The following is a 27,563-nucleotide window of genomic DNA, read 5'->3' as shown; positions in this document are numbered from 1 at the left end:
GCCCAGCAGGGCACTTGGGATGAGGTGGGCAAGGCAGAGGTGGCCTCAACTGGGGAGGCTCCCAGCAGGGGCAGATTTGGGTTGAGGGGAGGTCAGAGGTGGCCTCAGCTCTGTCCTGGAGCCTCTCAGCAGGAGCAGATTAGGTCTGAAGGAGGTCAGAGGTGGCCTCAGCTCTGTCCTGGAGCCTCTCAGCAGGAGCAGATTAGGTCTGAAGGAGGTCAGAGGCAGCCTCAGCTCTGTCCTGGAGCCTCTCAGCAGGAGCAGATTAGGTCTGAGGGAGGTCAGAGGTGGCCTCAGCTCTGTCCTGGAGCCTCTCAGCAGGAGCAGATTAGGTCTGAAGGAGGTCAGAGGCAGCCTCAGCTCTGTCCTGGAGCCTCTCAGCAGGAGCAGATTAGGTCTGAAGGAGGTCAGAGGTGGCCTCAGCTCCATCCTGGACCTGGAGACTCCCAACAGGAGCAGATTAGGTCTGAAGGAGGTCAGAGGTGGCCTCAGCTCTGTCCTGGAGCCTCCCAACAGGAGCAGATTAGGTCTGAGGGAGGTCAGAGGTGGCCTCAGCTCTGTCCTGGAGCCTCTCAGCAGGAGCAGATTAGGTCTGGGGGTGGTCAGAGGTGGCCTCAGCTCTGTCCTGGAGCCTCCCAACAGGAGCAGATTAGGTCTGAGGGAGGTCAGAGGTGGCCTCAGCTCTGTCCTGGAGCCTCCCAACAGGAGCAGATTAGGTCTGGGGGTGGCCAAAAGTGGCCTCAGCTCTGGGATGGAGCTGGAGACTCCCAACAGGAGCAGATTTGGTCTGTGGGAGGCCAAAAGTGGCCTCAGCTCTGTCCTGGACCTGGAGTCTCCCAACAGGAGCAGATTAGGTCTGAAGGAGGTCAGAGGCAGCCTCAGTTCTGGGCTGGAGCTGGAGACTCCAAGCAGCAGGAACAGATTAAGTCTGAAGGGAGGCCAGAACTGGCCTCAGCTCTGGGCTGGAGCTGGAGACTCCCAACAGGAGCAGATTTGGTCTGTGGGAGGCCAAAACTGGACTCAGTTCTGTCCTGGACCTGGAGACTCCCAACAGGAGCAGATTTGGGTTGAGGGGAGGTCAGAGGTGACCTCAGCTCCATCCTGGACAGTCCCAACAGGAGCAGATTAGGTCTGTGGGAGGCCAAAAGTGGCCTCAGCTCTGTCCTGGACCTGGAGTCTCCCAACAGGAGCAGATTAGGTCTGGGGGAGGCCAGAGGCAGCCTCAGCTCTGGGCTGGAGCTGGAGACTCCCAACAGGAGCAGATTTGGGTTGAGGGGAGGCCAAAAGTGGCCTCAGCTCCATCCTGGAGCCTCCCAACAGGAGCAGATTTGGCCTGAGAGAGGTCAGAGTTGGCCTCAGCTCTGTCCTGGGCAGTCCCAACAGGAGCAGATTTGGCCTGAGGGGAGGCCAGAGGTGACCTCAGGGGAGGCCAGAGGTGACCTCAGGGGAGGCCAGAGGTGACCTCAGCTCTGTGCTGAGTCTGGAGGAGGCAGCAGCAGGCCCCGGGGGGGGGGGGGGCACATTCCAGAAGCATCTTTGGGCAGAGCTGAGAAAGTTCCAGAAGAGAGAGGCAGAAGAGGCTGAGGAGGAAGAGGAGGAGGAGGAGGAGGCTGAGGAGCAGCCTGGGGGCAGGAGGGGTCAGTACCTGCTCCTCAGCCACCGCCAGACCCTTCAGGTTCTGCTCCATGGCTCTGATCTGCTCCTGCAGCTCTCGGCAGCGCCTGGTAGCGACGGGCACAGGATGCCAACGGTGCCAGGGAGGGGGCAGAGGGAGCAGGGGGCAAAAGGGGCACCAAGAGCACCACCACCAGCACCAGCAGCACACACACAGAGCACAGGGAAGGGCAAAGAGGCCTGGCCAGGACACAGGGCAGGGCAAGGCGGGCACAGAGCTGCTGCCAGGGGGGTGCCAAGGTTGTTAGACAGGGCCCAGAGCACAGAACTGGGGGGGGGTTGAGCCTGCCCTGCTCAGCTCAGCACAGGTTGGCACTGCTGCCAACAGAGGTGCCCATCTTGCTGCCCTACCTCACCCACAAAGCATTTGGAGGTGGGAGAGCTGCCCAGGTTGGCACAGCTGCCAACAGAGGTGCCCACCTTACCCCATGAAGCATTTGGAGCTGGGAGGGCTGCCCAGGCTGGCACTGCTGCCAACAGAGGTGCCCACCTTACCCCATGAAGCATTTGGAGGTGGAAGAGCAGCACAGGTTGGCACAGCTGCTAACAGAGGTGCCCACCTTACCCCACAAAGCATTTGGAGGTGGGAAAGCAGCCCAGGCTGGCACTGCTGCCAACAGAGGAGATGCCCACCTTGGGCACTGCCAACATCTCGCAGAGATCAAAGCTTCAACTTCAGCCTCAAGCTGTGCCCCCTGTGGGCACACCCCAAGTGTGCCCTCCCCAATGCCACTTGGAGCCAAGCACAGTGCCCTGCTGTGGCATCACAGCGAGGTGCCAGGCTCAGCTGAGTGCTGGTGGCACCAGGGGTTGGCGGGGGGGGGGGGGGAAGGGAAGGCACAGGAAGCTCCTCCAGCTGTGCCAACCTGTGCCAAAGCAACCCCCAAACCGCCTGGGCAGAGCCTCAACCGCTGCCAGCTGAGTGCCAACCTCCCCCTGGCATGCCCCTGGCTGTGCTCCAGGCCCTGTGTAACGAGGCAGGGATGCTGTGTTAGTGCCCATGCCAAGCTAAGGGGGGGGGTGCCAGGGGGGTGCCAGGGGGGTGCCAGGGCACTCACGACTCCGCCAGCTCCGCGCGCTCCTCGGTGCGCTCCAGGTCGCCCTCGATGATCACCAGCTTGCGTGCCACCTGCGGGCACCACACAGCCTTGGTGCCCAGCCACAGCCCTGGCACAGCCTCTGCAGCTGCCAGGGGATGGCTGCCACAGAGGGCACAGAGGGTGGCAGCATCACACCCACCCCCCCCCACCAACACCCCTTCCTCCCGGCCCCTGCCACCCTCTCTTCCCATCCTGCCCACTCTGTGCCAACCTGGCCATGCCCTACCCAGCCCCCACAGACTGCCCCCTGCAGCAGTGCCAGGCCCTGCCCAGGGCACCACAGATGCCCTCATGAGGAGCTGGGCACCCTCTTGGCTCCAGACCAGGCTGCATCACCTCCCCCTTACCCCCCCCCCCCCAGATCAAGCCCCCTCCATGGGGCCCCCCCAAGCCCACCCACACACAAAGGTGCCCCCCCCACGAACACCCCAATGCCCCCACGACCCCCTCCACGCACAAGTGCCCCCCATGACCCCCCCACAATGCCCCCACGACCCCCTCCACACAGAAGTGCCCCCCATGACCCCCCCCACAATGCCCCCACGACCCCCTCCACACACAAGTGCCCCCCATGACCCCCCCCACAATGCCCCCACGACCCCCTCCACGCACAAGTGCCCCCCATGACCCCCCCACAATGCCCCCACGACCCCCTCCACACACAAGTGCCCCCCATGACCCCCCCACAATGCCCCCACGACCCCCTCCACACACAAGTGCCCCCCATGACCCCCCCACAATGCCCCCACGACCCCCTCCACACACAAGTGCCCCCCATGACCCCCCCCACAATGCCCCCACGACCCCCTCCACGCACAAGTGCCCCCCCCCCCAGAATGCCCTCAAGTGCCCCCACCCCATACCCTACCTCCCATGACCCCCCACGACCCCATCATGACCCCCCCCAACAAGGCCCCCCACGGCCCCCCCACCACACCAAGCCCCCCCAAGCCCCCTATGACCCCTCCATGACCCCCCCTCACCAAGCCCCCCCCACGACCCCCCCCATGACCCCCCCAACACACCAAGCCCCCGCCACGACCCCCCCCATGACCTCCCTCACCAAGCCCCCCCACGACCCCCCCCCACTCAACACCCCCCTAAGACCTCCTTCCCCTTCCCCCCCTTTAAACCCCCTCAGAGCCCAAACCCAACGCTCCTGAGGTGCCCCCCCCGGGGGGCAGCGCTGCCAGCAGGGGGCAGCAGGGCGGGGGGGGGGTGCCAGGGCCGTGCCTGTGCCCAGGGGGGGTCCGGGGGGGTCCTCACCTCCTCGTACTTCCTGTCAGCCTCCTCAGCGATGTGCTTGGCCTCCTTGAGCTGGATCTCCTGCAGCTCCATCTTCTCCTCGTCCTTCAGGGCCCTGTTCTCGATCACCTTCATGCCTCTGCCCGGGCACAGCCGGGGGGGGACAGGGCAGGGAGGTTGGCATCAGCCCCGGGGGGCACCGAGGAGATGCCCCCCAGGGAGATCACTGCCGCCCGAGGGCAGCTCTGGGGGCTGGGAGGTTTGGGTCAGCCCCAAAGGGCAGTGAGGAGACCTCCCCCAGGGGCATCACTGCCAGCCAAGGGCACCTCTGGGTGCCAGGCTGGGCTGCAGGGCAGGGAGGTTGGCATCAGCCCCGGGGGGCACCGAGGAGATGCCCCCCAGGGAGATCACTGCCGCCCGAGGGCAGCTCTGGGGCAAGGGAGGTTTGGATCAGCACCAAAGGGCAGTGAGGAGACCTCCCCCAGGGGCATCACTGCCAGCCAAGGGCACCTCTGGGGGCAAGAGGTCAGTTCTGAAGGGGTACAGGGCAGGGAGGTTGGCATCAGCCCCGGGGGGCACCGAGGAGATGCCCCCCAGGGAGATCACTGCTGCCCGAGGGCAGCTCTGGGGCAAGGGAGGTTTGGATCAGCACCAAAGGGCACTGAGGAGACCTCCCCCAGGGGCATCACTGCCAGCCAAGGGCACCTCTGGGTGCCAGGCTGGGCTGCAGGGCAGGGAGGTTGGCATCAGCCCCGGGGGGCACCGAGGAGATGCCCCCCAGGGAGATCACTGCCGCCCGAGGGCAGCTCTGGGGGCAGGGACGTTTGGGTCAGCACCAAGGGGCACTGAGGAGGACCTCCCCCAGGGGCATCACTGCCAGCCAAGGGCACCTCTGGGTGCTAGGCTGGGCTGCAGGGCAGGGAGGTTGGCATCAGGTGCAGGGAGGGGTCCCAGTGGCATCCCCCTGGGCCCCTTCTGCGGTGAGCTGGGGCTGGAGTGGTGCCCTGTGTGGGCAGGTGGGCACAGGAGGGCAGCATCCCCCTGGGGGGTGAGGGTTGGGTGGGAAGAGACCTTCAGAGCCCCAAACACCCTGCCCTGGCACGGTGCCAGCCAGGGAGCAGCTCCCACCTCTCTCTGGGCAAACCTGTGCCAGGCTCTGCCCACCCAGAGCAGCTCCAATTTCTCCTCCTCTCCACTGCCAACCTCCCTCTTGGCACTGCCAAACCCTCCCCACCCTGCTTCTGCCCCAACCTCTGTGCCCAGCTCTGGCAGCTCTCCCTGGAGCCTTCTCCAGGCTGTGCCAGGCTGGCATCACAGCACAGCCCTGCCAGCCTTGCTGTGCCCTCCCCTGGACTTGCTCCACCAGCTCCATGCCAGTCAGGTGCTGCTGCCAGGACCCAGCCCAGCTGCCCTCCCTGGGCACTGCCCAAGCTGGCAGCAGGCAGAGCCAAACCCTTCTTTATGGCAGGAGGTGCCAGGCTGCATGGGCCCTGCTGTGCCAGGACCAGTCTGGGGCACAGCAGCAGGGCAGAGGGCACCAGAAGCAAGCAGGGAGAAGCTTCCCCACCAGAGCCCCCTTGGCAGTGCCCTCTGAGCCTCCTCCTGCCCTGGCAAGGGTGCACAGCAGCAGGGCAGAGGGCACCAGAGGCAAGCAGAGAGAAGCTTCCCCACCAGACCCCTCCTTGGCAGTGCCCTCTGAGCCTCCTCCTGCCCTGGCAAAGTGGCACAGCAGCAGGGCAGAGGGCACCAGAGGCAAGCAGAGAGAAGCTTCCCCACCAGACCCCTCCTTGGCAGTGCCCTCTGAGCCTCCTCCCTCCTCCTGCCCTGGCAGGGGGCACAGCAGCCAGGACCAGTCTGGGGCAAAGCAGCAGGGCAGAGGGCACCAGAAGCAGGCAGGGAGAAGCTTCCCCGACCAGACCCCCCCTTGGCAGTGCCCTCTGAGCCTCCTCCTGCCCTGGCAAGGGGGCACAGCAGCAGGGCAGAGGGCACCAGAAGCAGGCAGGGAGAACCTTCCCCACCAGACCCCCACCTTGGCACTGCCCTCTGAGCCTCCTCCTGCCCTGGCACAGCAGGCACAGCCCTGCCCCAGCCCCGCAGCACAGCCTGGGGTTGCCCCACCCGGGCAGATGCCAACCTCCCACCTCCAGCCCTGGCACCTCCTCGCCCGGCCGGCAGGTTGGCAGCGCCCAGGCCGGCAGGGGCAGGCTGGCAGGGGCGGGGCTGGCACCTCCCCGGGCTCACCTCTCGCTCTCGTCCGCAGCCTTCTCAGCCTCCTCCAGCTTCTGCAGCGCTGTCGCCAGCCGCTCCTGCGCCCGGTCCAGCTCCTCCTCCACCAGCTGGATGCGGCGGTTCAGGGAGGCCACTTCGGCCTCGGCCTGCGGGGGGGGCAGCGTCAGAGCGGGGAGAGGGTCCGGGGAGGGGAGGGGGCTGGGAGCAGGGAGAGGAGGGGAGAGGGTCCGGGGAGGGGAGGGGGCTGGGAGCAGGGAGAGGAGGGGAGAGGGTCCGGGGAGGGGAGGGGGCTGGGAGCAGGGAGAGGAGGGGAGAGGGTCCGGGGAGGGGAGGGGGCTGGGAGCAGGGAGAGGAGGGGAGAGGGTCCGGGGAGGGGAGGGGGCTGGGAGCAGGGAGAGGAGGGGAGAGGGTCCGGGGAGGGGAGGGGGCTGGGAGCAGGGAGAGGAGGGGAGAGGGTCCGGGGAGGGGAGGGGGCTGGGAGCAGGGAGAGGAGGGGAGAGGGTCCGGGGAGGGGAGGGGGCTGGGAGCAGGGAGAGGAGGGGAGAGGGTCCGGGGAGGGGAGGGGGCTGGGAGCAGGGAGAGGAGGGGAGAGGGTGCGAGGGAGGGGGCTCAGAGCTGGGATGAGAGAGAGCTCAGAGCTAGGAGGGGAGAGGGTCCGGGGGAGGGGAGGGGGCTCAGAGCTAAGAGGGGAGAGGGGAAGGGAGGGGGCTGGGAGAGGAGGGGAGAGGGCTGAGAGCAGGAAGAGGAGGGGAGAGAGCTCAGAGCTAGGAGGGGAGAGGGTCCGGGGGAGGGGAGGGGGCTGAGAGCCAGGAGGGGAGAGAGCTCAGAGCTAGGAGGGGAGGGGGGAAGGAAGGGGAAGGGAGGGGGTGCAGAGGAGGGAAGGGAGAGGGCTCAGAGCTAAGAGGGGAGAGGGTCTCGGGGAGGGGAGAGGGCTGAGAGCTAGGAGGGGAGGGGGCTCAGAGCTGGGATGAGAGAGGGCTGAGAGCTAGGAGGGGAGAGGGGAAGGGAGGGGGCTCAGAGCTAGGAGGGGAAGGGGTTCAGAGGAGGGGAGAGGGCTGAGAGCTGGGAAAGGAAGGGAGAGGGTCCAGGGGAGGGGAGAGGGCTGAGAGCTAGGAGGGGAGAGGGGAAGGGAGGGGGCTCAGAGCTAGGAGGGGAAGGGGTTCAGAGGAGGGGAGAGGGTTGAGAGCCAGGAGAGGAGGGGAGAGGGTCCGGGGAGGGGGCTGAGAGCAGGGAGAGGAGGGGAGGGGGGAAGGGAGGGGAAGGGAGGGGGTGCAGAGGAGGGAAGGGAGAGGGCTCAGAGCAGGGAGGGGAAGGGGAGAGGGTCCAGGGGAGGGGAGAGGGCTGAGAGCAGGGAGAGGAGGGGAGAGGGTCGGGGGGAGGGGGCTCAGAGCAGGGAGGGGAGGGAGGGGGCAGAGGGAAGGGAGAGGTATAGAGGGGAGGGAGTGGGAGGGGGCTCAGAGCTGGCAGGGCCGGGAAGGGCTCCCAGCTGGGGGGGGCAGCACTCGGTGCCCGCAGGCAGCACATTGGCAGCCAAGGCTGTGCCAAGGCCGTGCCAAGAGCTCTCAGCAGCTCCTCAGAGGCTGCCCGCAGGTGCTAAGCCTCACACCATCTGCCCCCCCCCCAGCGGGCACCTCGCAGCCTGGCACCTCGCAGCCTGGCACCTCCAGCTGCTGACACCCGAGGCCAGGAACACTCCGGGGGCCTCTCCAGCTGGCACCGCAGGATGCCTCCAGTGCCAGCTCCCCCCCGCAGCTGCTGCAGCCTCTGCCCCGCCCCGGGGTGCTGACAGCAACCACTTAGCACAGGGGCACCGAACTTGGCAGCTCCCTGCCAGCCCCAGCCCAGCTCCCTGCCACTTCTATGCCAGCCCCAGCCCAGCTCCTTGCCACTTCTATGCCAGCCTCAGCCCAGCTCCTTGCCACTTCCATGCCAGCCTCAGCCCAGCTCCTTGCCACTTCTATGCCAGCCCCAGCCCAGCTCCTTGCCAGTCTCAGCCCAGCTCCTTGCCACTTCCATGCCAGCCCCAGCCCAGCTCCTTGCCAGCCTCAGCTCAGCTCCTTGCCACTTCCATGCCAGCCTCAGCCCAGCTCCTTGCCACTTCCATGCCAGCCCCAGCCCAGCTCCTTGCCAGCCTCAGCTCAGCTCCTTGCCACTTCCATGCCAGCCTCAGCCCAGCTCCTTGCCACTCCCATGCCACCTCCTCACCACCAGCCCAAGGCAGAGGAGCAGCTGCAGCTGCCCAGAGCTGTGCTGGGCTGGGTGTGGGCACTGCCAGCTCACAGCTCCCCCAGAGCTGCCCCAGCCTGGTGGGGGGCAGCAGGCAGCTGGCACCACCCCAGCAGCTGCAGCCCCACACAGCCTCAGCCTGGCACCTCTCTGCCACTCATTCATGCCCCAGGGCAGGGCCCTGCTTGGAAGAGACCTTTCAGACCATGGACCTGGCACTGCCAGGGGCACTGCCAACCCATGGCCCTCAGCACTGCAGCTCCAGGGCCTGGGCACCACTCCTGGCATGGGGACTCCACCACTGTGCCTGGGCAAGGCTCAAGGGGCAGAAACTGTTCCTCAGTGCCAACCTGACCCTGCCCTGGCACAACCTGAGGCCATCTCCTCTTGCCCTGTGCCTTGCCCCTTGGCACCAGAGCCCAACCCCCACCTGGCTCCAGTCCCAGGAGGTCTCCCCTCAGCCTCCTCTTCCTCTCCCCCTGCCCCCTAAGTCAGCCCCAGCAGATGCCAGGCCCTGCTGGGCAGCAGGATGGCACCAACCTGCCCCCTAAGTCAGCCCCAGCAGATGCCAGGCCCTGCTGGGCAGCAGGATGGCACCAACCTGCCCTCTAAGTCAGCCCCAGCAGATGCCAGGCCCTGCTGGGCAGCCGGATGGCACCAACCTGCCCCCTAAGTCAGCCCCAGCAGATGCCAGGCCCTGCTGGGCAGCAGGATGGCACCAACCTGCCCCCTAAGTCAGCCCCAGCAGATGCCAGGCCCTGCTGGGCAGCAGGATGGCACCAACCTGCCCCCTAAGTCAGCCCCAGCAGATGCCAGGCCCTGCTGGGCAGCAGGATGGCACCAACCTGCCCCCTAAGTCAGCCCCAGCAGGTGCCAGGCCCTGCTGGGCAGCAGGATGGCACCAACCTGCCCTCTAAGTCAGCCCCAGCAGGTGCCAGGCCCTGCTGGGCAGGATGCCTGCCCTGGCACAGAGCTGGGCAGGGCTGCAACCATTTCAGGACAAGGCCTGTGGTGCCCTGCAGAGCCTCACATGCCAGGCATGGCTGAGCCATGCCAGCCTTGCACAACAAAGCAGCCTGCAAGGCCAGTGCCAGCTCTTGCCCGTGCCCAGGAGGAGAGTGATGAAAGGAGGCAGTGTGAGAGCAGGGCCTGGCACAGCCATCTTCAGCTGCCCCAACTCTGCCACCTGCTTCATGGTACCCAGGGCTGGGCACCTGCAGAGCCAGCAGGGTGCCCACAGTGCCCTAAACAACCCAACCCTGGGGTGGTGCCAGCCAGGGGGTGGGCATCTCCCACCTCTCTCAGAAGGGGGGGGGCAGCCTGTGCCAGGCTCTGCCCACCCTCAGCAGCTCCAGTTTCTCCTTCTCTCCTCTGCCAACCTCCCTCTGCCAGTCCCAAACCATGCCCAAGGTCCTGCCCTGCTCCAGAGCCTGTCCCCAGCTCTGTGCCCACCACTGGAAGCTCTCCCTGGAGCCTTCCCCCCCTCCAGGCTGTGCCCACCAAGCCTGGCATCACAGCAATGCCAGCTTCTGCCCAGGCTTGGACATCCCTGGAGGGCAACCTGGGCACCTCCAGCCTGCCCTCTCCAGAGCTGGCAGAGCTGTGCCCAGAGAGCAGCAAAAGGAAGCTGCAGACAGAGGTGGGCAGGAGCTGCAGCTGCCCACACCTCTGCTGCCAGGGAGGTGCCAACAGCTCCTTCCTCCCCCTCCCCTCAGGGGCTGGGCACACAGCAGCTGCCTTGGGCATCCTGGGGGTGCAGGGTGGGCATCATCTGCCCACCCTGGACCCACAGCTCCCTCCTGCTGCCCCTCCTGTGCCCATCCCCAACCCACTCCTCCCTGCCTCTTGCCCACCCCACCCCCAGCTGGCAGAACCCAGGGGCGCCTCTGCCAGGCTCATGCCCATCCCTGGAAGGCAGCTCCGTGCCCAGCTGGCACCTGCCAGAGCCCCCTCTGGGCAAGGGCATCCCTCAGGAGCCAAGAGGCAGGCCCCAGGGTGGGCACAAGGCTGTGCCAAGCTGGCGGGAGCAGGCAGGCTGCCATGGCAACGCTGCTGCAGGAGGAACCCTCCCGAGGCTGCAACGGAGCCCAGACAGGGCTGGCAGTGCCCACGGTGCCCCCCACCCAATGCCACTGACCCTGCCCTGTGCCACCTGCCTCGGCAGCCCCACACTACCCAGCACACAGCCCAGAGGCTGGCACCAAGGCTGGCACAACTCCAGCTTCACATCCAGAGCAGAACCAGCACCAAACTGGCACAGCCTGAGCTTGGCACCAGGCAGTACCCTCCCAGTGCCACCTGCCTCAGCACCTCCACACCACCCAGAGGTGGGCACCAAGGCTGGCACAGCTCCAGCTCCACATCCTGAGCAGAACCAGCACCAAACTGGCACAGCCCCGAGCCGGGCACCATCCAATGCCCTCCCTCAGGGTTGGCACCATCCAGGCAGGGCCGGGGAGCAGGACTGTGCCCATGCAGCGATGCCAGCCCAGCCTCAGCACCACCCCCAGAGGGCTGCCGGTGCCCTGGCACGGCAAGGGGCAGGGTCAGGGCTGGGCACCCCCGGGGCTGTCCCAGCAGCGGGCACAAGATGCCAGGATCCGACCCTGCCCCTCCCTCAGCTCACGGCGACCCTGGAGACCCAAGCGGGCACTGAGCACCCTCCCGTGCCCACCCCTGCCCTGGCTCTGCCCCCTCCGGGCACACCGGGAACGGGCACGGAACGGCCTCAGTGCCCCCGAATGGGGTCCGGGGAGGGGACCGCGGAGTGGGCACCGCAAAGCAGCGGGCACAGCCGCCCGGGGGTGGGCACAGCCTGCCGGGGGTGGGCACAGCCTGCCGGGGGTGGGCACAGCCTGCCGGGGGTGGGCACCGGCAGTGCCCAGGCAAACCCCCGGGACCGAGCCCCGGCCGCGGTGGGGGTGGGGAAGTGGCACGGAGGGGCCGAGGGAGGGGGGAGGAAAGGGTTGGCACCTTCCTGGGCACCGGGGACGACGATGACGACACACTCCCGGGCACCAGGACTGAGGGGAGGGGGAGGGTGGCACCATCCCGGGCACCGAGGCTGGCACCTTCCCGGGCTCGGGGGTGAAGGGGTTGGCACCTCCCGGGGTACCGGGTGGGGGAGGGTAAGGGAAGCCGCGGGTGGCACCACGCCGGGCACCGCAGGCCGGGGTGGGGCTGGGTACGACGACGGCGACACCTCCCCGGGCAGCGGGTGGGGGAGGGGAAGAAGAGAGGTGGGTGGCACCTCCCCGGGCACCACGGACCGGGGCTGAGGACGACGACGACAACGACACCCTCCCGGTCACCGTGGGTGGAGCGGGGGGCACCTTCCTGGGCACCGGGTGGAGGAGAAGAGGACTGGGGGGAGGGGGTGGCACCTTCCTGGGCACCAGGCGAGTGGAGAAGGGGTAGGGGGGGGGTGGCACCTCCCCGGGCACCGCAGACCGGGCTGGGAGGAGAGGACGACGCCGCCAACGACGACACCTTCCCGGGCACCACTGGACGGAGCGGGTGGCACCTTCCCGGGCACCGAGCGGGTAGTGAAGAAGGGGGGGGAGGGGGGGAGTGAGACCTCCCGGGGCACCAGGCGGGGGGGTACGGATCGCGGGGGTGGCACCTCCCCGGGCACCGCAGACCGGGCTGGGAGGAGACGACGCCGCCGCCGCCGCCTTCCCGGGCGCCACTGGACGGAGCGGATGGCACCTTCCCGGGCACCATTGGACGGAGCGGGTGGCACCTCCCCGGGCACCGTAGACCGGGCTGGGAGGAGGGGACGACGCCGCCGCCTTCCCGGGCGCCACTGGTCGGAGCGGGTGGCACCTCCCCGGGCGCCACTGGACGGAGCGGGTGGCACCTCCCCGGGCACCGAGCGGAGGTGCGGGCGGGCGGGAGGGAGGATGACGGTGCGGGGAGCACCCCCCCCCCCCCGCGGGCCCGAGCCGCCGGTACCTGCTCCCGGTTGCGGCGCTCTGCCTCCACCTCCCGCTGCAGCCTCTCCGCCCTCTCCTCGGCGTCGTCCGCCTGCTGCTGCAGCACCTGGATCTTGCGCTTCACCGCCTCGATCGTCGTGGCCCCGGCCCCGGCCGCCGCCATCCTCCTGCCCGCCCGCACCGGCCCCGGCCCGGCCCCGGCCCCGCCGCGCCCTGAAATACCGGAACGGCCCCGCCCCGCCCCGCGCCGTGCGCGCTGACGTCACTGCCGGGACACGCCCTGCTTCGCTCCGCCCACGGGCACGCCCCCTCCCGCCCGGCCCCGCCCCGCGCATGTGCGCCGTGCCGTCATTGTCGGGACACGCCCTGCTCCGCCCCGCCCCCGCCTGCCAGGCCCCGCCCCACGCCTGTGCGCCGTGACGTCACTGTCGGGACACGCCCTGTTCCGCCGCGCCCCCTCCTGCCCGGCCCCGCCCCACGCCCGCGCGCCGTGACGTCACTGTTGGGATACGCCCATACACGCCCCGCCCCCCGTCCCGCCCCCGCCCCGCCCGGCCACGCCCTGCCCCAACGGCCTCAGCCTGGGCGCGGCGATGGAGGAGAGCGAGCGGCAGGGGGCGCTGGGGGGGGCTGGGGGAGGGAACGGGAACGGCGCTGGGGGGTACCGGGGATGGCACCACGGAGAGGGGGGGCACAGGGAAGGGTACCGGGGGGCACCGGGGATGGTGCTGGGGGGCATTGGGGATGGTAACACAGAGTGAGGACACCGGGGATGGCACCGGGGGGCACCGGGGATGGTTGCATGGGGTGTTGGGGCACCGGGGGTGGCACTGAGGGGCACCAGGGCTGGTGCTGGGGGGCACCGGGGATGGTCCCAAGGAGTCTGGGGGCACCAAGACCTGCCCCGAGGGGCACCACGGAGCGTGGGGGCAACGGGAATGGCACTGGGGGGCACCGGAGATGGCCCCACGGAGAGTTGGGGCACCGGGGATGGCACTGGGGGGCACCAGGAACGGTCCCACGGAGTCTGGAGACACCGGGAACGGCCCCGCGGGGGTTGGGGAGGCACCGGGAACAGCCCCGGGTGGCACCGGGAATGGTCCCACGGAGGCGGGGGGGGGACACGAGGACCTAACCCACGTAGCACCGAGAGTGGCCCCACGGGGGTTGGGGGCACCGGGACCGGCGCCAGGGCTGGGATGACGACACCAGGACCTGCCCCGGGTGGCACCGGGACCGGCTCCACGGGTACGGGAGGAACACGAGGAACTAACCCACGCAGCAGTGGGACGTGGGGGGATACGGGGACCTGCCCCCCGTGGCACCGGGAACGGCTGCATGGGGGCTGGGGGCACCGGGACCTGCCCCAGGTGGCACCGGGACTGGTCCCACGGGGTTTGAGGGCACCCGAGACAGTCCCACGGAGCCTGGGGGCACCGGGACTGGCCCCACGGGGGCGGGTGGGACACAGGAGCGTGCTCCTGGTGGCACCGAGACCGACCCCACGGGGCTCAGTGGGCATCCGGACCAGCCCCACCGGGCACCTGTGCCAGGTGGCACTGGGATGGGCTCCACGGAGCCTGGGGGCACCGGGACTGGCCCCACGCGGTGGGGGGACACCAGGACCTGCCCTGGGTGGCACCGGGACCTGTCCCACGGGGGTGGGGGGCACCGAGACCAGCCCCACGGGGGGCGAAGTGGCACCAAGACTTGCCCCACGGGCACCTAGGGGCACCAGGACCTGCCCCCAGGTGGGCATGGGCACACCAAGAGCTGTGCCCCATGGCACTGGGAGCTGCCCTGCCCCACGCGGGTCCGAGGGCACCAGAGCCTGCCCCACAGGGCGCAGGGAGCTGGGGCAAGGTCCTCAGGGTTGGCACCTCCAGGGCTGTGCCCCTCGGGGCCGTGGAGCGGTGCCAGGGCCAGGGTGGGGAGGCAGGTGCCAAGCCGTGGGGTTGGCAAAGCACCCCGGGCTCGGGAAGGGCTCCAGAGCACCCAGAGACATCCTGGGCACCACCTTGGAGCCAGCCTGGGCACCGTGCCAGGGCTCAGGGCGCTGCCCTACCTTCTGGTGCCCTCCAAGCTGGGCATCAGAGCTGTGCCACTCCAGCTGGAGAGTCTGGGGGCACCCCAGCCCCGAGGGGGTGAGGACCTCTGCAGCTGGCATAGAGCCCTGGTGCCATGGAATGGATTGGCAGTGCCCTCTGAGACCACCTGAGCCAAACCCCACCGTGGGCACCGAGTGCCATGGCCACACCTTGAACCCCCATCCCGGGCATGGGCACTCCACCACCTCCCTGGCAGCCTGTGCCAGTCCCTGAGCCCTCCTGCAGGGCACCAATTGCCTCCCGTGGCCAACCCGAAGCTGCCCTGGCACAGTCCCAGGTCGTTTCCTCTCCTCCTGGCACCTGACCCCCGGCCCCCACCTCCTCCCCGTGCCAGGCTGTGCCCAGCAGGGTCGGGCACCACACACTGTGTTGGCCAGAGGGCATCGGGCAGCGATGCCCAGGGCTGCTGGCACCTTTGTTTGCCTGCAGACTGTGACCAACAACAGCTGGGCTGTGCCAGGGCACAAGGCACAGGGCAAAGGGCACCTTCCCCACTCCTCCTCCTCCTCCACCACCAACTTGGCACTTCCTGGGCACCCCTCAAGCAGTGCCACCCTCCAGGCGCTGCCCACTGCCTCCAGCAGCCTTCTCCCGTGGCTCTGCCCGCAGCTGGCCGTGCCCATGCCCTCTTCTGGGCGCCCTGCCCAGCCTGCCTGTACCATCTGCACCCGCCAGAAGCTGGCACCGGCCCCTGCCAACCTCCCTCTGCCCCCCAGGGGTGGGCCCCGCTGCGATGTGCCCTTCCCGCAGTCTGCCAGGCGGAGCTTTGCCAGAGCCCTTCCTGTGCCCCCTCTAAAGGCCAGAGGGAGAGCGGCAGGGGGAGGGCAGCGTGCCCAGGTGCCAGCCTGTGCCCCGTACGTACATCAGCTGCCTTCTTCTCTGCCAGCTCCAGCTTCTCCTGGGCATCTTTCAGGGCCTCCGAGTACTTGTCCAGCTCATCCTCGGTGCCCTTCAGCTTCTTCTGCATGGCAGCCAGCTCGTCCTCCAGCTGGGGGGCACTGCCAGTCAGCCCGGCCCTGGCACGCCGGGCAGCCCTGCCAGCGCCCAGCATCCCTGGCATCTCTCCTGGCCCTGCCCGTGCTCAGCTCTGCCCCCTGGCATCTCTCCTGTCCTGTCCCGTGCCCAGCTCTGCCCCCTGGCATCTTCCTTAACCCCATCCCATACCCAGCTCTGCCCCCTGGCATCTCTCCTGTCCTGTTCTGTACCCAGCTCTGCCCCCTGGCATCGCTCCTTGCCCCGTTCCATACCCGGATCTGACCCATGCCACCCACCCTGTCCTATTCCGTTCCCATCTCTGCCCTCTGGCATCTCTCCTGTCCCATGCCATACTCAGCTTTGCCCCTTGGCATCCTGCCTGCCCCATCCCATGTCCATCTCTGCCCCCTGGCATCCTCCTTGACCCATTCCATACCCATCTCTGCCCCATGCCATCCCCTCTTGCCCCATCCCATGCCCACCTCCGCCCCCTGGCACCCTCCTTGCCCCATCCCATGCCCACCTCCGCCCCACTCCACCTCCCTTCACCCCATCCCAGCCCCACCACAGTGCCCAGGGGCTGTGCTGGGCACCGGCTCCGCACCCCGCGGGGTGAGCGGGGGTGTAGGGTGGGCATCCCTCTCCCCCAGCTGCCCACCTCGGGGCCGTGCCCACCTGCTTGCTCCTCTCCTCTGCCTGCTTCTGCTCCGCCTCTGCCTGCTCCGCCCTGTCCAGGGCATTCTCCTTGTCCAGCTTCAGCATCTGCATCTTCTTCTTGATGGCCTCCATGCTGGCACCGGGCACCGCCCGCTGGGCACCGGCAGAGGGGGGGGCACGGAGCGCCGGCGGCTGGCAGGAAGGCTGCTGCTGGGCACCGAGCACCAGCAGCGGGATGGGCACGGAGCGCCGGCGGCTGGCAGGAAGGCTGCTACTGGGCAGTGGGCACCGGCAGCAGGCACGGAGCGCCGGCGGCTGGCAGAGCTGTTGCTGGTGGTAGGCAGCGGGCACCGAGCACCGGCAGCAAGATGGGCACGGTGCGCCGGCAGCGGGACGGGCACCGAGCACCGGCAGCTGGCAGAACTGCTGCTGGGTGGGCAGCGGGCACCGAGCACCGGCAGCAGGATGGGCACCGAGCACCGGCAGCTGGCAGAGCTGTTGCTGGTGGTAGGCAGCGGGCACCGAGCACCGGCAGCAGGACGGGCACCGAGCACCGGCAGCAGGACGGACACCGAGCGCCGGCAGCTGGCAGGAAGGCTGCTGGGCAGCGGGCACCGAGCACCGGCAGAGGGACGGGCAGGGAGCGCGGGCGGGTGGCAGAGCTGTCGCTGCCCCTGCCCCGCTGCCAACTTTATCTGCCCGAGCCCTGCCCGCGGCTTTGCCTTTCTTGGGCCGAGCTGCTGCCCACCTGCCCAAAATGTCTGTGCCCAGGGGGGTCATTGTGTGCCCGCAGGGGTCCGTCGGTGCCCACGACCTTATTTGGGCACCTGGGGACAGCTGAAGCTGGATATAAAAAGCAGGTGGCAGGGCTGGGCACGGGGGGGGGGGGGGGGGGGCTGGCATTGTTCTGGCTGCCTGGCACCATCCCCCCTACCCCCTGTGCAACAGGACACCCTGGCTGGCATCACGGCCACGCTGATGCCACCCAGACCTGACCGGGGACACTGAGAGGCCACCCACAGCCCCGCGTGGGGGCACTGAGGTGCCACTGTCGTCCCCGGGGGCACTGAGGTATCACTTACCCACCTTGGGGACACTGAGATGCCACCCAGCCCTGACTGAGGGCACTGAGCTGCCACTCACCCCTGCCCACGGGCACTGAGGTACCTCCCAGACCTGACTGAGGGCACCGAGGTGCCACTTACCCCCCTTAGCGACACTGAGGTGCCACCCAGCCCTGACTGAGGGCACTGAGCTGCCATCTACCCCCCTTAGGGGCACTGAGATGCCACCCAGCCCTGACTGAGGGCACTGAGGTGCCACCCAGCCCTGATTGAGGGCACTGAGCTGCCACTCACCCCCCTTGGGGGCACTGAGCTGCCACTCAACCCTCCCCAAGGACACTTTCAGGACACGGTGCCAGGACCATGTGGCACTGGCAGCAGAGCTCTGCCCTGGTTTGCTGCCCACCAGGGGCTGGGGATGTGTTGGTGGCCCCAGGCTGGCATCCACCTGTGCCCCGGGGGTGGCACGGACAGGGCGAGCTCAGCTCGGGGCTATTTTAAGGGCCCCTGGCACAGGACGGTTTGGCTTTGCTGGGCACCCTCGGGGTGAAAGGAGCCCCATAGGAGCCAGCTGTGCCCCCCGTGCCCGGCGCTGGTGCTCAGCAAGGGGCACAAGATGCTGCTGGCATCCGGAGGAGCAGGCACGGGCAGGGATTGGCAGCTCCTTGTGCCAGCCGCAGGAGCCACCTTGGCACCTCCCCCTAAGGAACCTCTCCTGTGCCACTCAGGGCCACAACTCTTGGGGGCTGAGGGGAGGGCACCACCCAGAGTGGCACCACAGTGTGCCAGGGGCGGGGATGATGCCCACGAAGGGACCTCGAGCAGCCCTTGGCACCCCCACGGCCTGGCAGCCAGAAATAACCCCCCCCACACCCCAACCAACCCCCCCCCAGCAGGGCAGCGATGGGCACGGAGCCACCCGCCTTTAACCCTGGCACCATGCCAGCCGTGAGCTGACAGGTGGTGACCCTGCTGCCATCCCAAACCTCTGCCAACCCCCTCGGCGGGGTTGGCATCTTCCTGCCTCCTTCATCCCCCAACCCCTCGGGGGGCGGAGGGAGGGGAGGGGAGGGGCAGGGTTGGTACAAGTGGGCACGGAAGGAGCTTTTAAGGCTCCCTCCCTGCCCTCTAGAGGCTGTTGGCAGCATCCGGGGTGGGCATCGCTGGGCACCGCTGGCGCTGGGCATCCCTGGCGCTGTAGGAATATGTTTGATATTCAGTTGGGTTTGGAATCAAACAACCTAATATCAAACATATCAGACAGAGCTGGGCACGCAGGCTGGCACCCGCGGGGGCACGCAGGCTGGCACCCGCGGGGGCACGCAGCTCCTGCAAGAGAGCAGAGAAAGAGGCAGCCTGAGGGGGGAGGGCTTCAAAGCAGAGAGTGCCAGGGCCGGGGGGAGGGGTGGGAAGGGAGCTTTGAGGTGCCAACCCCCCAGGGAGTGCCAGGGAGGAGTTGGAAGGGAGCCTTGAGGTGCCAACCCCCAGAGTGCCAGGAAGAGACCCCTGAAGATCACCCAGTGCCAAGCCTCAGACGGTGCCAGGGTGGAGATGGAAGAGAGCCTTGAGGTGCCAAGCTCCAGGGAGTGCCAGGGGGGGAGGTGGGAAGGGAGTTTTGAGGTGCCAACCTCCAGGGAGTGCCAGGGGGGGAGTTGAAAGGGAGCCTTGAGGTGCCAACCCCCCAAGGAGTGCCAGGGGGGGAGGTGGGAAAGGAGCTTTGAGGTGCCAACCCCCCAGGGAGTGCCAGGGAGGAGTTGGAAGGGCGTTTTGAGGTGCCAAGCACAGAGAGTGCCAGGATGGAGCTGGAAGGGAGCCTTAAAGGTCACCCAGTGCCAACCCCCAGAGAGTGCCAGGGGGGAGCTGGAAGAGTTTTGAGGTGCCAAAGTCCAGAGAGTGCCAGGGTGGAGATGGAAGAGAGCCTTGAGGTGCCAAGGCCCAGGGAGTGCCATGGGGGAGTTGGAAGAGATCCTTAAAGGTCATCCAGTGCCAAGCTCAGAGAGTGCCAGGATGGAGTCGGAAGGAACCTTGAGGTGCCAAGGCCCAGAGGGTGCCAGGAAGGAGCAGGAAGGTACTCCTAAAGGTCACCCAGTGCCAAGGCCCAGAGAGTGCCAGGGGGGAGTTGGAAGGGACCCTTGGCACACCATGCTGTCGGGCACAGCACAGCCTGGCACAGGGCAGCGCTGCCCACACCTCCCCGGGCACCTGTCGGGCACGGCACAGCCTGGCACAGGGCAGTGCTGCCCACACCTCCCCGGGCACGGCACAGCCTGGCACAGGGCAGCGCTGCCCACACTTCCCTGGGCACCTGTCGGGCACAGCACAGCCTGGCACAGGGACAGCGCTGCCCACACCTCCCCGGGCACGGCACAGGCTGGCACAGGGCAGCGCTGCCCACACCTCCCCGGGCACCTGTCAGGCACGGCACAGGCTGGCACAGGGCAGCGCTGCCCACACCTCCCCGGGCACCTGTCGGGCACGGCACAGCCTGGCACAGGGCAGCGCTGCCCACACCTCCCCGGGCACCTGTCGGGCACGGCACAGCCTGGCACAGGGCAGCGCTGCCCACACCTCCCCGGGCACCTGTCGGGCACGGCACAGGCTGGCACAGGGCAGCGCTGCCCACACCTCCCCGGGCACCCCGCGCCCGCCCCCGCCTCACCTGGCTCCGCTCCGGGGCCGCTCCGCTCTCGGCCCGGGGCCGCCTGGCACCGTTTTATAGCCGTGCCCGGGCGCCGGACCCCGCGCACGTGGGCTCGTTCCCACCGCCCCCCCCCTGCCCCCTCTGCACCCCCCCCGTGCCCTTGGCACCGCGGGTCGATGCGGGTCGATGCCCCCCGCCGCCCGGTGCCGCCCCCGGTGCCGCCGTCATTAGCGGAGCCGTCGATAGCAGCCGCCAGGGCCGGGGGGGGTCGCTCGGAGCCGGGGGCTGGGGGGGGGAGGGGTCGCTGTGACCCTGCCCAAGGACGAGCCCGGCCCAGAGCTGGGCTCTGTGCCCTCTGTGCCCTCTGTGCCCTCCTCTTGAGGACCCCTCCTTGCCCTGGGTGCCCTCCTGCCCGCCCGTCCCAGCGATCCAGGTGGGCACCGGCAGGACCCACCCGAGGGTGGCATCTGGCGAGCGGTGCCCAGCCCCCAGGGGCACGCAGGGGGTCTTGGGGTGTACCAGGGGCACAGGCGTGAGCCTCTGGCCCACGGGTGCTGTGCCAGGGCAGGGCATACGGACCTGGGCAGCGCCATCCTGGGTGGGTTACCCCCGAGGGACTCTCAGAGGTCTGTGCCAACCCTCACGGTGCTGCCACCCGGGGTGGGGGCACAAAGGCCAAGGGGGGGTCAGTGAGGGGGTAGAGCCCCCAAGTGCCAGGTGGGGAGTTGGGCACAGATGCCAAAGTGGGGGGGGGGTGTCAGTGAGGGGTAGAGCCCCCAAGTGCCATCCGGGGTGGGGGCACAGACGCCAAGGGGGGGGTCAGTCAGGGGGTAGAGCCCCCAGATGCCACGCAGGGAGGTGGGCACAGATACCAAGGGGGGTTCAGTGAAGGGTAGGTCCCCAAGTGCCACGCAGGGAGGTGGGCACAGCCCCTGCCCCGTTGCCCGGCGCACGAAGGTGTGGGTGAGGGCACCGGGCCGGGCGCGGCAGGGTGCCAGGCGCTGATGTGATGCGAGGCGACAGCGCAGCTAATGAGGGGCCTGGCGCGGGGGGTGCCAGCCCGCGGGGCTGTGCCCGGTCGATAAGCGGGGGCAGGGCAGGAGCTGATGTGCCCCCGGGCGGGGAGACGCCAAGGTCGGGCACCGGCGGTGGAGGCAGGAGCAGGGCGGGGGAGGGAGGGCACAGCTCCGTGCCCAGCTCGGGGAGCAGAGGTTTAGGGGTGCCAGGGGCGGTGCGTGGGGTTAAGGAGCGTGGCACCAGCCTGGCAGCGCTGCAGAGGTGGTGCCAGCAGCGGCAGCGTGGCACAGGGGACAGGAGAGCGGCGTGAGGGGCACTGCGGTCCGGTGGTACCCAGCGGTGCAGCGAGAGGGTTGGCACTGCCCCTGCTGCCACCTCCCGGCGTGGTCGAGGCTTGGCACCTGCAGAGCGGTGCCCGCGGTGCCAGCTGCGAGGAAGTGGTGTGGCAAGAGGAGCAGGGCAGGGATTGTGCCCCCTGGGATGGGCACTGCTGGGAGCCTGAGGTCAGGGTTGGGCTCCTCTGTGCCAAGAGGAGATGGGGGCGGGGGAGAGGGCACAGAGAAGGGCAAGGGAGGTGGGCAAGGGCCTGGGGAGGGGCAGCTGAGGGCACCCCTGGGGGGGAGGAGGTTGAGGGGAGACCTCCTGGGGGTCTGCAGCTGCCCAGGAGGAGGCTGTGCCAGCTGGGGTTGGGCTCTGGTGCCAAGGGGCAAGGCACAGGGCAAGAGGAAGCAGCCTCAGGTTGTGCCAGGGCAGGGTCAGGTTGGCACTGAGGAACAGTTTCTGCCCCTTGAGCCGTGCCCAATCACAGTGGTGGAGTCCCCATGCCAGGAGTGGTGCCCAGGCCCTGGAGCTGAGGGCCATGGGTTGGCAGTGCCCCCGGCAGTGCCAGGTCCACAGTCTGAAAGGTCTCTTCCAAGCAGGGCCCTGCCCTGGGGCATGAATGAGTGGTAGGAAGGTGCCAGGCTGAGGCTGTGTGGGGCTGCAGCTGCTGGGGTGGTGCCAGGCTGGGGCAGCTCTGGGGGAGCTGTGAGCTGGCAGTGCCCACACCCAGCCCAGCACAGCTCTGGGCAGTTGCTCCTCTGCCTTGGGCTGTGCCAGGGCAGGGTCAGGTTGGCACTGAGGAACAATTTGTGCTCCTCCAGGGGTGGTCCAAGTCTGGGTGTGGAGAGCTGGGCAGGAGCTGGCACTGCTGGCAGGGCTGTGCTGTGATGCCAGGCTGGCAGCCTGGTTGGGGTGGGCACAGCCTGGAGAAAGCTCCAGGGAGAGCTGCCAGAGCTGGGCACAGAGGTTGGGGCAGAAGCAGGGTGGGGAGGGTTTGGCAGTGCCAAGAGGGAGGTTGGCAGTGGAGAGGAGGAGAAACTGGAGCTGCTGAGGGTGGGCAGAGCCTGGCACAGGATTGCCCAGAGAGAGAGGTGGGAGCTGCCCCCCGGCTGGCACCGTGCCAGGGCAGGGTGTTTGGGGCTCCCAACCCCCACCCCCCAGGGGGATGCTGCCCTCCTGTGCCCACCTGCCCACACAGGGCACCACTCCAGCCCCAGCTCACCGCAGAAGGGGCCCAGGGGGATGCCACTGGGACCCCTCCCTGCACCATGCCCACCTTTGCCAGCAGCCTGGGGCAGGTTGGCAGCAGCAGAAGGGCAAAGGAAGGCCTGGAGCAGCCTGGGGAAGGGGCAGGGAAGGGCTGCCAGGGCTGGAGGCTGTTGGCACCTGGAGGCTGTTGGCACCTGGAGGCTGTTGGCACCTGGGGGCTGTTGGCACCTGGGGGCTGTTGGCACCTGGGGCTCAACTCCTTTTATTAAACAGCAATGTAAAAAGAGTGCCAGGCCCTGGCAGCAGCAGCAGGTCCTGCTGGTGGCCTGGCAGGGCACAGATGCCAGGTTGGGGGTGCCAGGAGCTCTCAAGCCCAGGAGGCTCTGCAGCTGTTGGCACCTGAGGTGCTGGTGAGAGCAGGAAGGGCAGACAGGATGGGCACAGCTGGTGGCTGCCTGCCCAAGGTGTCCCCAGGTGCCCAGCTGCAGGAGGAGGCCTGGGGAGTGGCACAGGGGCACGGAGGAGAAGGCTCAGGTGCAGAGGAGCTGCCAGCCCCAGGGCCAGGGCCCTGCTGGGCAGCACAGGCAGCTGCAGCAGCTGCCAGGCCTCGGTGCCACTCTCGGGGAGGCCAAAGCCACTCAGGGCAGGGGGGGCACTGCCAGGGCCAGGCTGCCAGGCTCAGGCCTGGCACCGAGGGAGCCCAACCCCCAAGCAGGCTGCAGAGAGGCTGCCCTCGGGGCTCCAGCAGCCACCAGAGCCTGCCCCATGCCCCCGGGGCCGGGCAGAGGGAGCTGCGGGAGCGAGCGGCTGGCAGCGTTGGCACCGCCGGGTGCCAGCTGGGTACTGCCCAGCTCAGAGGGTGCTCTCCAGGGTGTTGTAGTTGTCCTTGAAGCTCTTGAGCTCGAGGAAGTGCTTGGCACGTTTGCTCCTCTGGCAGGAGGGCAGGTAGGTGACCTGGATGGTGGCAGGGGGGGAGCCCTCCGGGCACTGCGTCAGGTCCTTGGCTGCAGACTGGTGCTGGCGCTGCCTGCTGCCCCCCCGGGCCTTGGTGCTGTGGGCACAGCAGGGGCAGGCTCAGAGCTGCCAGGCCCTGGGGCCACTCTGGCCTGACCCCAAGGCAGGCTCTGGGAGCAGCAGCAGGGAGGTCCTGCTGGCAGGGCACAGATGCCAGGTTGGGGAGGAGGGTGCCAGGAGAAGGAGGGTTTGGAGCAGTGGTTTAAGGAAGGGGAGGGAGGATCAGAGCTGATCTCTTGCCCCCCTCAGCCTGGCACCCAGAGGTGCCCTGGGGCAGCAGTGAGGTCTTAGGGGGGGACTCCTCAGTGCCCACCTAGAGCTGATCCAAACCTCTCGCCCTTGCACCCCACTCTTGCCCCCCAACCCAGCACCCAGAGGTGCCCTGGGGCAGCAGTGAGGTCTGAGGGGGACTCCTCAGTGCCCACCTAGAGCTGATCCACCTCTTGCCTCCCCCAGCCTGGCACCCAGGGGTGCCCTCGGGCAGCAGTGAGGTCCCTGGAGGGGACTCCTCAGTGTCCCCCAGGGCTGATCCAATCCTCCCTCCCCTGAACCCCCTCAGAGCTGACCTCTTGCCCCCCATCCCAGCACCCAGAGGTGCCCTTGGGCAGCAGTGAGGTCCTTGGAGGGGACTCCTCAGTGCCCACCCAGGGCTGATCCAAACCTCCCTCCCCTGTACCCCCTCTTGCCCCCCAACCCAGCACCCAGAGGTGCCCTTGGGCAGCAGTGAGGTCCCTGGAGGGGACTCCTCAGTGCCCCCCCAGGGCTGATCCAAACCTCCCTCCCTCAGGCCAGGCTCAGAGCAGCCAGAAGCAAAGCAGGGAGGCAGGGACCAAGCATCCAAGCCCACAGCAGGTGGGCAGAGGCACAACCAGACCTGGCAGGGCTGAGCAGCCTGTGCCACAGCAGCCAGGCTTGGCACAACCCAACCCCCCCCCCCACCCCCTCCTCAGCAACCCCCATGCCCAAAGCTGGGCACTGCCACTCACACATTGGCCAACTCGTCCAGGGCCTCCTGGTACTTCAGGTACTCAGATCTCCCAAAGACCTGGGGGAAGGAAGGCAGGAGGGGGAGAAACAGCAGCTGGGCTGGGAGGGCAGGGCAGGCTGGCAGGGGGAGGGCAGGGCAGGCTGCAGGTGGCACTCACCCCCGTGCCATAGCGAGCACTCTCGTAGCCATCCAGCAGGGCATCGAGCAGGGCCTTGCGCAGCCCCTTGAGGCCGGCGCTGGAGTTGCGCAGCTCCAGCAGGTAGGCACAGAAGTTCTTCCCCACCAGGGACCTCGGGTAGCGACCCTCTGCCTGGAAGGGGATCTCTGGCAGGGGAGGAAAAGGCACACGACCCCCCGTGGGCACCCAGGTGGGCACCCAGGTGGGCATCTGGGTGTTGCTCGCAGCCAGGCGAGAGCAGCTCGGAGCCAGGTCGGGGCTGGGCTCTTCCCCACCCTGAGGAGCGAGGAGGAAATGGGCTCAGGGTGCCCAGGGTGCCCCAGGGGAGGCTCAAGGTGGGCATGAGGCTCAGGGTGGGCATGAGGGGTGCCCAGGCCTGGCCCAGGCTTGCCCAGGGGGCAGTGGTGGAGTGCCCAGCCCTGGAGGGGTCTCCAAGCGCTGGTGCCGAAGGGCATGGGGTGGCAGTGCCAAGGTGGCCTCTGTGCCCTTCAAAGTGACTCACTGCAGGGTCTGCTGACTGCCCCTGCCAGGCCTCTGAGCAGCTGCTCCAGAGCAGGACCTGCAGCTGCTGCTCCAGAGCAGGAACCTGCAGCAGCTCCAGAGCAGGAACCTGCAGCAGCAGCTCCAGAGCAGGAACCTGCAGCTGTAGCTCCAGAGCAGGACCTGCAGCAGCTCCAGAGCAGGAACCTGCAGCAGCAGCTCCAGAGCAGGAACCTGCAGCAGCAGCTCCAGAGCAGGAACCTGCAGCTGTAGCTCCAGAGCAGGACCTGCAGCAGCTCCAGAGCAGGAACCTGCAGCAGCTCCAGAGCAGGAACCTGCAGCAGCAGCTCCAGAGCAGGAACCTGCAGCAGCAGCTCCAGAGCAGGAACCTGCAGCTGTAGCTCCAGAGCAGGACCTGCAGCAGCTCCAGAGCAGGACCTGCAGCAGCTCCAGAGCAGGAACCTGCAGCAGCTCCAGAGCAGGAACCTGCAGCAGCAGCTCCAGAGCAGGACCTGCAGCAGCTCCAGAGCAGGACCTGCAGCTGCTGCTCCAGAGCAGGAACCTGCAGCTGTAGCTCCAGAGCAGGACCTGCAGCAGCTCCAGAGCAGGAACCTGCAGCTGTAGCTCCAGAGCAGGAACCTGCAGCAGCAGCTCCAGAGCAGGAACCTGCAGCTGTAGCTCCAGAGCAGGAACCTGCAGCTGCAGCTCCAGAGCAGGACCTGCAGCAGCTCCAGAGCAGGACCTGCAGCTGCTGCTCCAGAGCAGGAACCTGCAGCTGTAGCTCCAGAGCAGGAACCTGCAGCTGTAGCTCCAGAGCAGGACCTGCAGCTGTAGCTCCAGAGCAGGACCTGCAGCTGTAGCTCCAGAGCAGGACCTGCAGCTGTAGCTCCAGAGCAGGAACCTGCAGCTGTAGCTCCAGAGCAGGAACCTGCAGCTGTAGCTCCAGAGCAGGACCTGCAGCTGTAGCTCCAGAGCAGGACCTGCAGCAGCTCCAGAGCAGGAACCTGCAGCTGTAGCTCCAGAGCAGGACCTGCAGCCCTCCCCTGCCCCAGACTCCAATCCCTGACTTGTGCCCCCACACCTGTGCCCTCTGCCCCCCTTCCCTTCCTGCCCCCCACCCTCAGCTCCCTTACCAGAGGTCCTGATGGCATCCAGAGCCTTCATCCTGTACAGGTAGTTGTAGCAGCCTGGCAAAGAGAGACCCTCCTGAGACCCCTGCCCGAGGCAGCAGGACACTGAGACCCTCCTGAGACCCCCTCAAAGACCCCTCTGAGACCCCTGTCAGAGCCAGCAGGACACAGAAACCCTCCTGAGACCCCTCAAAGACCCCTGCCAGAGCCAACAGGACAGAGACCCCCTGAGACCCCTCAGAAACACCTCTGAGACCCCTGTCAGAGCCAGCAGGACACAGAAACCCTCCTGAGACCCCTCAAAGACCCCTGCCAGAACCAACAGGACAGAGACCCCCTGAGACCCCTCAGAAACACCTCTGAGACCCCTGTCAAAGCAGAACACAGAGACCCTCTGAGACCCCTGCCAGAGCCAGGAGGACACAGAGACCCCCTGAGACCCCTGCCAGAGCCAGCAGGACACAGAGACCCCCTGAGACCCCTCTGAGACTCCTGCCAGAGCCAGCAGCAGGAGGCAGGTTGAGGGGGGGAGCAGACCACAGAGCCCCCAGCTGGTGCTGACGACCAACAAGAGCCCAGGGCCAGGAGCTGCTGGCACAGGCTGGCAGCCCCGGTGGGCACAGGCTGGCAGCCCCGGTGGGCACAGCAGCAGGGGGTACCTTGTGTCTCCAGCTGCAGCAGCCTGCAGTCATCCTCGGCCAGCAGCTGGGGCTCGTATTTGATGTCCTGCACCCTGGAGAGCCGAAGGTCAATTTCCTCCTTCAGGTCCTGCCCGGGGTGGGGAGGGACCAAAGGCAGCACTCAGAGCCCTCGCCCCGGCTGCAGGGGCACAGGCAAGGCCTGCAGGGGGCTCCAGGGAGCCTCTGCCCACCCCTCCCCAGGGCAGGGGCAGGGCCCTGGGCACAGCAGGGGCAGAGCTGGGGGCACAGCAGGGGAAGGGCAGGGTAGAGCTGTGGGCACAGAAGGGGCAGAGCTGTGGGCACAGCAGGGGAAGGGCAGGGTATAGCTGTGGGCACAGCAGGGGCAGAGCTGTGGGCACAGCAGGGGAAGGGCAGGGTAGAGCTGTGGGCACAGAAGGGGCAGAGCTGTGGGCACAGCAGGGGAAGGGCAGGGTATAGCTGTGGGCACAGCAGGGGCAGAGCTGTGGGCACAGCAGGGGAAGGGCAGAGCAGAGCTGTGGGCACAGCAGGGGCAGAGCCGCAGGCACAGCAGGGGCAGAGCTGTGGGCACAGCAGGGGCAGAGCTGTTGGCACAGCAGGGGCAGAGCTGTGGGCACAGCAGGGGAAGGGCAGGGCAGAGCCATGGGCACAGAAGGGGCAGAGCCGTGGGCACAGCAGGGGCAGAGCAGTGGGCACCGCAGGGGCAGAGCCGT

General features: G+C 68.1%; 2 protein-coding genes across 5 annotated transcripts in view; both read right to left on the bottom strand.

The window, feature by feature from the left end:
* Positions 1 to 12,613, bottom strand: part of TPM3 (tropomyosin 3) — a 25,343-nt gene extending 12,730 nt beyond the window's left edge. For 2 of the 4 annotated variants that reach the window (XM_064176163.1, XM_064176165.1), the window contains exons 1-5: positions 12,429 to 12,612; positions 6,261 to 6,394; positions 4,041 to 4,158; positions 2,733 to 2,803; positions 1,646 to 1,721 (exon numbers count right to left, since the gene is read on the bottom strand). In XM_064176163.1, coding sequence (XP_064032233.1) covers positions 1,646 to 1,721; positions 2,733 to 2,803; positions 4,041 to 4,158; positions 6,261 to 6,394; positions 12,429 to 12,572 — 543 coding nt within the window. In that variant the 5' untranslated portion in view covers positions 12,573 to 12,612. Of the gene's footprint in view, positions 1 to 1,645; positions 1,722 to 2,732; positions 2,804 to 4,040; positions 4,159 to 6,260; positions 6,395 to 12,428 lie in introns of all 4 variants that reach the window. The other 2 variants (XM_064176162.1, XM_064176164.1) reach the window with 2 other exon arrangements.
* Positions 12,614 to 23,158: 10,545 nt separating this feature from the next.
* The window catches only part of C43H1orf43 (chromosome 43 C1orf43 homolog), a 7,552-nt gene continuing 3,147 nt past the window's right edge, over positions 23,159 to 27,563 (bottom strand). The window contains exons 2-6 of the mRNA XM_064175940.1: positions 26,851 to 26,991; positions 26,195 to 26,248; positions 24,561 to 24,727; positions 24,402 to 24,460; positions 23,159 to 23,452 (exon numbers count right to left, since the gene is read on the bottom strand). Of these exons, the coding sequence (XP_064032010.1) occupies positions 23,254 to 23,452; positions 24,402 to 24,460; positions 24,561 to 24,727; positions 26,195 to 26,248; positions 26,851 to 26,991 (620 nt within the window). The 3' untranslated portion in view covers positions 23,159 to 23,253. The remainder of the gene's footprint in view (positions 23,453 to 24,401; positions 24,461 to 24,560; positions 24,728 to 26,194; positions 26,249 to 26,850; positions 26,992 to 27,563) is intronic.

Source organism: Pogoniulus pusillus, chromosome 43, assembly GCF_015220805.1.
Source record: "Pogoniulus pusillus isolate bPogPus1 chromosome 43, bPogPus1.pri, whole genome shotgun sequence".
In the NCBI taxonomy this organism is placed as follows: domain Eukaryota; kingdom Metazoa; phylum Chordata; class Aves; order Piciformes; family Lybiidae; genus Pogoniulus; species Pogoniulus pusillus.
The sequence above is the reverse complement of the archived record's forward strand: the minus strand, read 5'-3'. Positions and strand labels throughout refer to the sequence as shown.